At 33.7% G+C, this 12,808-nt stretch overlaps 1 protein-coding gene across 6 annotated transcripts in view; it reads right to left on the reverse strand.

Moving 5' to 3' along the window:
* Arhgap32 (Rho GTPase activating protein 32) overlaps positions 1 to 12,808 on the reverse strand; it is a 296,976-nt gene that overhangs the window by 116,744 nt on the left and 167,424 nt on the right. For 5 of the 6 annotated variants that reach the window (XM_048796188.1, XM_048796187.1, XM_048796185.1 and 2 more), the window contains 3 exons: positions 9,977 to 10,068; positions 9,411 to 9,452; positions 8,965 to 9,049 (listed from right to left, as the gene is read on the reverse strand). In XM_048796188.1, the coding sequence (XP_048652145.1) occupies positions 8,965 to 9,049; positions 9,411 to 9,452; positions 9,977 to 10,068 (219 nt within the window). The remainder of the gene's footprint in view (positions 1 to 8,964; positions 9,050 to 9,410; positions 9,453 to 9,976; positions 10,069 to 12,808) is intronic. The other variant, XM_015499037.2, reaches the window with a different exon arrangement.

A 12,808-nucleotide genomic window follows, 5' to 3' on the forward strand; every position in this document is an offset into this window, starting at 1 on the left:
AAAAAAAAAAAAAAAAAAAAAAAAAAAAAAAAGAAGAAGAAGAAGAAAATAAACTTTTCTAATAATTTAAGATTTTGGAGGTTTTAACTTCTCTAAATAAAACACAATGCATTTATGCCTCAAAATCTGTAGGGCTTGGCTAAAGTACTATTTGGAGGAAAATATTCAAATTTAAATGTACATATTAAAAATTAGGAGCTTTAGATATAGCTCAGTGGAAGAGTATATACTGCTTATCAAGAATGAGCTCCTGGGTTCAATACCCATCATGCGCACATGCGCAAGTGCGCGCATACACACACACACACACACACTCTCTCTCAAAGAGCTAAAAACAGATGAACTATTAATAATACCTACAGCAAATAAGCACCTTAATAAAATACTGGACAAAGTTGGCTTATGAGAAGTCTAGTTTTTGAAAGGCTACTTTCAGTAGGAACATACATATTTATCATTCCCAATTTAAAGAAAAAGAACTAAACTTTAAACTTTAAATTTCAGAAGCAAGAAAAATAGAAAATAATATGTTTAGTTATTAAAGGCATGAAAAATAAAGATAAAAAACTTAGGACAATCAATAAAACTACAAGCCAGTTCTCTGATAAGATTTAATTTTAAGAATATATTTTGCATAACTTATAACCCTTAAACCTGAAAAACAACACTGAAGAGATGATCTTTTTTTTTTATAAAAATTAAAATTTCATTGAGATAAAGAACAAAATTTTAGTAACTAGAGTATGGTATTTTGTGCTTACATTGAAATTGTGATGTCAATTCATTTAAATTCACATATAAATGCAATGTTTAAATGAAAGTACCATCACAAATTTCTGTACTTCTCTCGGTCTTCCTCCTCTATCTCTTTATTTAGAACTTGGAAAAAAAACTTACATGAGTATAAGTAAATAAGCTAAAAAAAAAGAAGAAGAAAAATTAAATTGTTTAAGGGTAGTGAGTTATTCCTATTAAGTTTGTTAAGCTCTATGTATCAAAACCATATAATGGGTTAGGGGCTGACAAATCAGTGGAACAGAACAGAGTACAAAATTATATGCATTTATATGTGATATTTAGTTCATAATAAATATAAATCTTCAAAAATTAGTCATGGAAAATAAGATTAGGATGAATAGCTACATTTTGACATAAGAAAGCTTGATGCTTGCTTCTTAACAAATTTGAAGAGATAATCTTAATATAAATAATAAAAATTGATCTAAGGAGACAAGACAGAGCCCAACTATACCAATGATCAAATCATAAGCTGAAATGGTAAAGATTAATGTCCCAATTAAGAATCAGGCCCCAAAGGGTTTAACAGAAAAATTCTACTAAACCTCCAAAGAACAGGTAATTACAATTTTTACAGACTATTCCAGAATTTTTGTTTAAAGAAGGGAAGGGAAGGGAAGGGAAGGGAAGGGAAAGGAAGGGAAGGGAAGGGAAAAGAAAAAGAAGGAGGATGCAGTGAAAACTCTAAACTCAGGTTAGTGGACAAATACAGCGTATAGATCAGTATCACTACACAGATGCAACAATTAAAAAATCTTAGTCAAAAAAGAAATTTATTTCTAATGCACATATCACAGGAGAATGTGTTGAAGGGATGTAAAGATCTAACAACAGATTGTAACAATCTATTCTCCATAACGAGCAATTCTTTTATTTGTACTAATTTTCTCCCCCAAACAAGTTTAATTTTGTTCCAGCCCCAAACTAGGGGAAGAGCTTAAATCTTTAGAAATTCTCAAAACAAGAGCTGGGGATATAGTTCAGTTGGTAGTGTGCTTGCCTTGCATGTACAAGGTCCTGAGTTCAATCCCCAGCACCAAAAAAAAAAAAAAAAAATTAAATTAAAAAATCTCAAAACAAAAGCCATTAAAAAGTTAAGCACCCTTCCCCTTAGCTGAACTGATATATACATATTAAACTCACAACAGAGACAAAAACAGGAATCTTAGGGACTCTGTCCTTGAAGGAAGTATTGGTGCAAGAACAAAGTCTCCCTGCAAAACCTGTCAATGGTGCTTCACCAACTTCGGACTGACACAGGAGATGAACATTCTAACCGTATCATGAACAGTGTTCGACAAGCTAAGTTAGCTGTGCAGAGTTGATGTACTTGATGGCTGCTCCTGGTATATTCTGAGGAATGTGTACTAATTTTTAGAGTTAACTTATTCATGCTCCATGGAAATTGAGGAACAACTGTCTCCTCCCTATGCTATTATATTCTTTTTCCTCTTCACCATGTCACAACCTCAGAGATCACAATTCATCACAATCTCAGCTAGAAGAAACAGAAGCTGTTACCTAGTATTCCTGTCTAGTCTAGAACTGCAGTGCATTTTCAGAGGGAAGATAAGGAAACAAGATCAAGACTGACCATCTCCCCAGTGGTCAAAATGACATAATGAGAATATACTACCTACCATCACCATTTCCCCTCAGCATAATAACACCACCTCACACCACATTTTAACACAGAAGGTCCTGAACTGAGATTTTCAACAGGATAGTCAGATGATCTGCCTGAGTTCACTACTAGAGAGTAGGTGAAATAGGATTTGAACACATTTGTTGTGCTGCCAGTCTCCCCCAAAAAATACACAGGCTTGAGAATCATTATCAGGTATTAAGTTTAAAAAAAAAAAAAAAAGACAGGCTTTTGGGTACTTTAGAGACTGACTGCTTGTTTTCAAATTACAGCTCTTCTATTATTATCTGTGTGACCCTTCCTGGTTCCCTTCATCACTCAAATATCCATCTTTCTAAAATGAGGGGTTAGAGACCCTGAGATCTTTGTAAGGCACAATCATGCTTTGCTTTTTTCAAATGGATGATCTGTTGACCAACACATATTAGCCAATCCAGCTTCCTCAATGAATACAAAAATGATAATCTTTGTTATATATTAAATGTGGATATACATGTATATATGTTTCAAGCCTTTAGTCTGTTGGTTTATTTAGTCCTGAAGAGAGAAAAAAAATGCAAAAATAATGATAACTTAAACAAAAAAATGAGCAAAGGATGTAACAAGCCACTAACAAAAAGAGTAAGACAAATGGTCTATAAACATAAAATGATGTTTCACTCATAACTAAAGATATATAAATTACAATAAGATGTCATATTTCACATATTATATGGACAAAAATAAGATGAACAACACCTATTACTGAAAAGAATGTAAAGAAAGATACTATCTCACTGAACTGCATACAATAGTCTTCCTCTCTTGTCTGAGGTTTTACTTTCCACAGTTTCATTTCAAATTTACCCATGGTCTACTAAGTTCCAAAAATATTAACTGGAAAATTCCATATATAAACAATTCTTTAGTTTTAAACTGCATGACATTCTGAATAATGCAATGAAATCTCACGCTATCCTGCCCACCCATGATGTGAATCATTCCTTTGTGTAGCATATTCACACTATATAGGGTACCCACCCATTAGTCACTTAGTAGCTGTCAGTTATCAGATCAACTGTCATGATATGGCATTGCCTGTGTTTTAGTAATTCTTATTTTTCCCTTATAATGGCCACAAAGCACAAGAGTAGTGGTGCTGATAATTTTATTACAGCATATTGCTGTAATTGTGTTTTATTTTTATTTTAAATATTCTATTATTAGTTGTTATTAATCTCTTACTGTGCCTAAATTCTACATTAAACCTTATCATAGGCACACATGTTTTACCAGAGATTAAGAATCAACTGTGGAGTGCTAGGATTTGTTTCTCAGCCCTTGAATGCAAATGTCCAAGATTTAACATTACCCTGGTACAGAAGTACATGTGGCAGTCAGAAACAATATTTAGGGCAAGTTTATTATCAGGAGAGGGAAAGGCAAAAGAAAATGAGATTCACCCTGAAGGAGGATGAGGTGATCAGCTAGGGGCCAAAATGCATCAAAATGTTTAAGCTTTCTGCTTTTGTCAATATAGGGGGATGGGAACTTTCAGCAGTAAGGTGTTTTAGTAATCTTTACAATTCTTTGTATAGCTGCTGCCTGTTTGGGGGAAGTCATATGACTATACAGTGTTAAAATTGAGGGTATGCACCTGCATACTTGGGTCATTTTGCCTTTCCTTGCCTACTTGCCACCAGTGGGTAGTCAAATAATGGTCAACTGAACATAAGAGAATCTTGTGGGTATATGCATGACTTTGGGAACATGCTTTGTGCTCATAAATCTACAAGACCATGTTAGACTTCTTTCTGGAATGTGGAAGAAGACTGGTACTTCTGGGTCAATTCCCAGTTAGGGACTGTTTTTACAGTTTCTTCCCCTATATGCTCCCCACCTTCTCTCATTCTTGCTCATCTCTAGATGACTACTTAAACAAATATATAGGAAAAAAAAAAAAAACAGTATATACAGAGTTCTGTACTTTCCATACATCCACTGGGAGTCTTAGAACATATTCCCAGTGGATAACAGGAACTACTGGATTAATGGTAATAGTAAATAAAAACCTTAACAACAAATATCAACATTTTAAATGTACATACTCTCCAACCCAGAAACTCTCTTACAGGATTTTATTTAATAGATACAGTCATATCAATAAAACCTGGGATATTTAGCAACAGGCAACTGATTAAATTGGTACAATAAAAAATGAAATACCAGGTACTATGAAAAAAGAGGTAATTCCAAATTACTGAAATGACCAAATATACACAAGATATAATTTCAGCAAGTTTTAGGGCTTGTATACAGAATTTCAGCCATATTTTTTGAAGGATATAGCTAAATACATAGTATTACTAGAGCTATATCTATAGATTATGCTATATATTTTGGAAATATATCATCCCACAATTAGTGTTTTATAGTAAATACTCCTAATACAAGAAACATATATTCTTATTATACAAGAGCAAATTTTAAATGATGAAATGATAAAAGAACATTTTTAAAGCCAATTGTGTCTATTTTTAAATATGAATTTATTCATCCATTCATCTCATTCATTCAACAAATATTTACTGAATGACTTTTAAGTGTGGCACTGTCCTAGATGGAGGAGGAGAGAGAATAAATAATAAAATATTTAACAAGCTAAATGGTGTAAGAAAGGCATGGGAGGAAATGAAGAGTCCTGTGATGAAGTTCTTTAGTAGGAAAGGTGCCTCTAAAAAGATAGCACTGGAACAAATATTTTTAAAAGAGAAGCAGCAAGACATGTGGCTAAAAAGGGGGGAGCTTTCCAAGCAAAGAAAATAAAATACAAAATACCTAAAGAGAGGGTATACACATGGAGGAATTGCAAAGAGGCCAGGGAGTTGGAGGTTCTGCCTGAGGGGTGAGGAAGAGATAAAGTGGGAAAGGTAAGGCTCTTACGAATCCTGGTTGGAATTTTTAAGAAATTTGGCTTTTATTTTGAGTAAAATGAAAAATAACTTTTTGAAAAAGTGACACGGTCTGATTTTCTTTTGAAAAGAATCATTCTTGGTGCTATACCAACTATAGAACGCTATTGAAACAATCCTTCCAAAATGAAAATACCTTGTTCTAAAATGAGAGTAGAAAGGAGTTAGGTAGCCGTGATCAGACCCTGAATATACCTTAAAGACGGGGACAAAAAATTTGCTGAGGGCTTGGATTTGAGGACTGATGTGTTAGTCAGCTTTTCATCACTATGACTGAGATGATACCTGACAAAAATAGCTTACAGGAGAAAAGATTTATTTTGGCTCATAGTTTCAGAGGATTTGGTCCCTATATGACTGGCTGGCTCCATGGGAGAAACATCACAGCAGAAGGGCATGACAGAGAGAAGCTGCTTATTAGCACATGGCAGCCAGAAAGCAGAGAGAAAGAGGAAAGGAGAAGATAAACCCTTCCAGGGCATGCCCCCATGACCTACTTCCTCTGTCCCACTTTCCAGTAGTCTATTCAGCTATCATTGATTAACCTGCTGATGAAGTCAGAGCCTGACAGGATCAGGGCTTTATGATCTAAACATTGTTTAAAGCCCCACCTCTGAAATTCACTGCACTGGAGAGCATGTTTTCAACAAATTAACTTTTGGGGCACATTTCAGATTTAAATCATAATGATTGACCAAAAAAAAAAATGCTCAAGATATCTTTAAGTTCCTTGGCTAGCCTCATGAGCTGAAAGGATAGGGTTGCAATGTAAAAAGGAGGACGACAACAGGAGGAGCAGATCTGGGAGGACACTGTTCCAGGCATGCTAAGTTTGCGATGTTTATTAGGCAACTGAGGAAAGATGCAAGGATGCTGGCTGGATATACAAGATAAGAATTCAAAGAGGAGGTCAAGAAAATGCTCTTTGTATGTTGCATAGCAATGACAGTACTGACCCCAAATACTTACTATCTGATTTTTTAAAATAAGCAATGCTAGCTTTTAGTCTAAATAAAATTGTTGATTGGAATTTCTAAAATTTAGGATTAAGAATTTTTTTTACTTTATAACTAAAACCCTTAATTTTAAAGATTATTTTGTCTATATTTTTATATTTAATAGCTATTGGCATTTCTGTCATACTACAGCATGATGGCCAACTGCAATGGAAAATTTTTATGATCTGAGAAAAAGAAACAACTATGAATATGAAGAAATCTGTAAGTCTAAGAGAAATTCCTAAGATAAAAGAGTTAAAACCAAGACAAAGTTTATGAATGAAAAATGTCCCAGGGCTGGGGATTTAGCTCAGCAGCAGAGTGATTGTCTATAATTCATAAAGACCTGAGTTGAATCCTCAGCACAGAGGGGAAAAAAAAATGTCCCAGAATTAGGACATATAGGACATGTTTTCTTACATGTTTTCTCCTCAGAATGTTATTTCCAATCTTGTATGGAAAATAAGTGGGTGAAAAATGATTCATTTCCACAAATAAGTTTGGAATCAAACATGCTAGGGTTTATCTATAGTACTTCTATGAACTGTTACATGAACCTTATTTTAACTACTTGTACTAGATAAAATATAGAATTGTTTGGAGTGTAGTATTACTGTTTTTGCTTTTTCTGAAATGGCATCCAATCAGGCCATAAAATATAAAATCATATGTTAGCTAAAACAAAAACTGCAACCAAAATAAAGAAATATAAACATGTAAATCAAGCCAGATTGTTCTTACAATTCTTTTACTAAACAATTCAGTTCATAGAAACTAGTGGTTTCTTCTTGATGGAATCTGACATAGGCTAAACCCACCCAGAAGCAGAAGGCAACAGAATTGGAATATGTGGTATGGAGAGGCCAAACTCCAAATACAGAGCAGATGGCAGGGCAAAACTGGCTGAAGAGTGGATTTCTCAGGAGATTTGTGCCAGGGTATGGCCAAGACAGAAGATTCTGAAGTGAAGTGGCAAGGAGCAGCTGGGCTAGTTTCCTGTGAACTACTACTCCCATACTCCAGAAGCCTCCTATTCAGTCAACACAATCCTGAAATATCTCACTCACATGTCTCCTTTTGGAGGGTCACAAACTGAGTTTGTGTCAGGTCTTTCATGTCTTTTGCCCAAGAAACTGTAGTAATGTTTTAAAAGTAGAAGTGAGTACAAAGGGAAAGGTGAAAAATGATTACAGATCTGTTCACTGGTAGCATACCTGATGTACTCCCCCATAAGATTAAGAGGACTGAGCCATAATAATAAGCATTTAATACAGTCTCAGAAGACAGCCAAACCCCATTCAGAATGTCTATTTGCTTCCCACAATTTCAACATAATAAACACAATAATGCAGATCCTTTAATCATAGAACAATGAAAGTTTTAGAAATACATTGTATAGTACAACCTCATTCATCAGAAAAAAAAAAAAAGTAAATGAAACACAGAAAGGCTAAGTTGTTTGCCCAAGGTCACAAATTTCCTAAGAAGCACAATGATGTTCCCTAGAACTCCTTGCTATGTTTATTGCTTCCAAAAGAGCTCATTCAACCTTGTAAAGATAAAAAAAACACAAGCAAAGCAAATTTACTAGGAAATAAATTACATAAATTGTGAGCTGTATAAACTAAAACACTCAAATATTTAAGTCACAAAAATGAAAAATATATTCATAAGCATTTTCTTAATTAGCCCGAACTTAACACATTTATCATTATAACAAGCATCTCAAGAATATACACATTTAAAAAACTACCTTTTTTGAGTAGTAAATTATAAATCTCTAATGCCTTTTTAAACTGTCAGTTTATCTGAAATAGTCCTGCATTTCATAAATCCTGTAAAACAAAATCCATCTAATTTGTTAATGAAATAAAATCACAAAAAACAGCATATTGTAATTACTTGTAAGTTTCCATTTGGAAAGAGGGTGGAGTTAGGGAAACTGGCAGAAGGTGAAAACAAACCTTTCTATAATGTGTAGAAATCATGGTTTTTTCCTATTAGCGTATTTTGAAAAACAAAAATAAGACAAAGAATGACTTTTGTTCCCCTAAGCAAATATAATTTTTAAAGTAACCACAATTTGCCTAGTTTTTAAATTTTCTCATAATTTTTCACATTAAGATATCAATGACTTATAATAAGCAAAGTATTTAGCTTGATGGGTGCCAATGATTTAGATTCTATAATTACATGTAAATATAAAGGTTAAGAAAAGATGAGGCACTTTTGAAAATGAAGAATCAATGAATATACTTTAATTTGCCCAATATCAAAACTTAGAGAAAAGATAATATTAGCAAAATTATACCATTTCAGAATGGAAAATTACTACATAAACCTATGAGCATATGGACATGCTACAAGATTAAACAAAGAAAAAAACAAGGAAGAAAGGATTGATTTTCCTTAACTGATACATGTTATTGTGACAGTTCATATTCCGTGTCAACTTGACATCAAGAATTAGTCAACAGAAGAGAATCAATAAGACATCATTAGAAAAACTATTTCAAAGTATCACCTATATCAGTTATCCTAATTCACAATGTAAGAAATATTTCAAATATACCTGTATGCTGCCAAATTCAACATTCTCATAATGGAAATGTGCACATTCAGCCATCTTCGGAAAGTGACCCTTAGTGAAGGGTAACCTGAAGTACATGAAAATAAATATGAAATAAGATAGTGGGAGAGTCAAAATTACCAAGTCTCGGGAATACACAATAGGTTAAAGATTTCATGCAAGCAAAAATAATAAGCACATGCATATGAGCCATATGTATCCATACAAATCTTCTCAGAGAGACATCGATCAAAAAATATTACACTTAGCACACAGATCTAAACCAAAAATGAAAAATTAAAAATAAATCACTATCCTCTCCTAATCTTGATCCAAGTCAGTGACTACAGAAAAACTACTTTAGGTGAATATTATGAAAACTAACTGTGAGCTGTCAGCTTCTAACCAGAAGCAGCATTCACAACATCAAGTACAAAACTGGATTTTACCTGTGAATGTTGTCACAGCCCATCAGTCCTGGAGTAGTAGACCTGAATGCAGAATGAACATTTTTATCCTGATCTTTCCTCTACTTATACATGAAGCATAGCTAGCTACCTAACCTTCCTTTACCAAGTAAAAAGTAGTTTCTCTCTTTAAAGATGCATGGGAAAGATTCAGGTATTTCACTGAACAGCCAACTAGCGGCATCTATCAGGCAAACCTGACATCTAGTGATCTAATAACTCGAACAGAGCTGATTTTTCTAAATGAATGACCACATAAATTAAAGGTACCAAAAAGGGCATGCCTGGATTGTTCCTATTAAACAAATTCAACCTAACAGACAATGACATTTCAAGATTAAACATACAATATATTTTTAGAAAAGCAGATAATCTGCAAGCCTATTTCCATTAATTGTTGAGTCACAATTTAAGGCTTAACAGTATAATTTAACACATGCAAAGTAAGAGCTTATTTATAAGAATCTAAAAAAAAGCTTTAACAGAATTACAGAACTGACTTCCATTTATAGGAATGCATTTAGAACCCACTCCAAAGTTATACTTACTTTTTCACATGTTTAACTTTCATACTCGCTGTATTGCCACATGTCTTAAGAGTAAGATCTCCAGGAATCTCTGGAACATCTGCTCCTCGTGCCTTCAAAAAATAAAGACAAACAACTTATGAGGATTCCTTTAGTATTGATACTTTTTAAAAAATGGATTGTAGTTAATTTTAGTGGCTCTGCTCACTTTATCTTTATAGAAATATACTGTGGCTTCATAATCTCTTCTTAAAATTACAATTTTCCTCGGTTTTAATTACTAGCAATTAGAGAAATACAAATCAAAATCACTCTAGTATTTCATCTCACTCCAGTCAGAATGGCAGCTATTATGCATACAAACAACAATAAGTGTTAGCAAGGATGTGTGGGAAAAGGTACACTCATGCACTGCTGGTGGGACTGCAAGTTGGTGCAGCCAATATGGAAAGCTGTACAGAGATTTCTTGGAAAATTGGGAATGGAACCACCGTTTGACCCAGCTATCCCTCTCCTTGGTCTATACCCAAAGGACTTAAAAACAGCATACTACAGGGACACAGCCACATCAATGTTTATAGCAGCACAATTCACAATAGCTCAACTGTGGAACCAACCTATATGCCCTTCAATAGATGAATGGATTAAAAAATGTGGCACATATACACAATGGAACATTACTCAGCAATAAAAGAGAATAAAATCATGGCATTTGTAGGTAAACTGATGGAGTTAGAGAAGAAAACACTAAGTGAAGTTAGCTAATCCCCAAAAAACAAATGCTGAATGTTTCTTTGATATAAGGAGGCTGATTCATAGTTGGATAAGGAGTGAGAGCATGGGAGGAACAGATGACCTCTGGATAGGGCAGAGGGGTTGGAGGGGAAGGGAGGTGGCATGGGGTTATTAATGATGGTGGAATGTGATGATCATTATTACCCAAAGTACAGCTATTAAGACATGAATTGGTGTGAATAACTGTGTAAACAACCAGAGATATGAAAAATTGTGCTCTCTATGTGTAATGAGAATTATAATGTATTCTGCTATCATATATAAACAAAAAAATTTTCTTTAAAAGGTGTGTGTGTGTGTGTGTGTGTGTGTGTGTGTAATAAAGACACACAGATGGAGACCTGAGAGAGAGAGAGAGTGTGTGTGTGTGTGTGTGTGTGTAACAAAGACACACAGATGGAGACCTGGTACATACCAGGCAAGCATTGTACCACTGAGTTACATCCCAAACCCAAAAACAATTTTTGGGAAAAAATAAATAACCAAACTAGTTTGAATAAGCATTTTTTCAAAAAAAGAAAACTTTTCAAAGATATGAGGTAGCAATTATGAACTTATATAAATTAACCCTTGCTTTCACAATAGAGTACACCTAATTTTTGTTTTTAAGGGGTTTTTTTTCCTTAGCAAATTTATCTATTTAAGAGTTAATAGTTCATGATTTAATCCTTCTTAGAAGTCTTTTATTCTCTTAAAGGTCTTCCAATGAAAAAGAATATGTACTATATTGTTTAGAGATGAAATAAAATTCTATCTCACATTTTCCATGTAGATTACACTGGACCTTTTTATAAATATAAGATAGGATCTTGTATTATCTTTCCTTTGTCTAAGAACGTATTTTTAAATACCCTTAGGTATTATTATTTCATCAGTACTCACCATCATTCATTGATTATTCTCCACCATGCTAAAAATATTTTAAAGGACTAAAATAAAAAATATTTAAAAGAAAAAGGAAAATCGAGGAATCACCTAGAAGAGACTGGCAAACTTTCTCTTGAAGGCAGCTGACAAATATTTTAGGCTGTGGGCCACACTATACCTACCATTCTTCAACTCTGCTATAGTGGCACAAAAGCAACCACACGAAAATGACCAAACATGGCCACACTCCAATACAGCATGGTAGGTAGCAAATGAGATTTGCTGACCTCTGACCTACAAGGCTAATCCCATAGTGAAATAATTCATCACCCAGCTTTTATATTATGTTGCCCAATACGTTGTATCTTTCAAGGAAGAATTTTTTAAAGCTAGGACAGAACCTTTGTAGTCTGCATTTTATCTTTAATTTTTTATCACCCAAACCATGCATGTGGTATTTTTTTATCAAGGGGTCGAAACCTGGCCAGTCACTGAGTCCTGGCACTCTCGGCCTCTTGCTCTGCATTGGCCATTAGCCACTTCGGGGCCCTGAGATTCTAATTTCATTGATTATACTAACTAATTCCATAGTTTTCATTTTCTACCCACAATAGAAAAGAGAAGAAAACTGACAAAAAAAAAAAGATTTCACAATGATGAGAAACATCAAAAGTGCCAAAACAGCACTGTAGATTACCAGTGTTGTTTAAAGTGACATGACATTTCTGACTAATGATAATAACCTAAAAGAAAATAATGAGTTAAGAATTAATAAGTATAAATGTATTTCTAAAGAAAAAATAAATATGGTATTTTCTCCAGTTAGTCAACTGAAAGGACTTTTTCATGTAATATTATGAAACAACAACTTGGATCACCTTTTTGGTTTTCTGTTTGTTTGTTTTAAAAAAATATCATGCAATACCATTTCATCATTTGTGAATGTTTGCATACCAAAATTTATTTGACATAAGAGGTTTGCTATGCTTAAATTACTATTAAAATTTCTAATGAGTTGATTTTTTATTACTTATGCTATAAGTTTCTCATGAAATTCAACTTTTATGAAAGAATAAAAAAGGCCCTACTGGACTGGGTTGGTAAATAGTGATGACTCTATTTGGTAGACTAAAAATTAAAACATTAACTTTTTTTTTTTTTTTTTTTGGATTTTTGAGAGAGAGAAGATTT

Source organism: Marmota marmota, unplaced genomic scaffold (genome assembly GCF_001458135.2).
Source record: "Marmota marmota marmota unplaced genomic scaffold, marMar, whole genome shotgun sequence".
Lineage (NCBI taxonomy): Eukaryota > Metazoa > Chordata > Mammalia > Rodentia > Sciuridae > Marmota > Marmota marmota.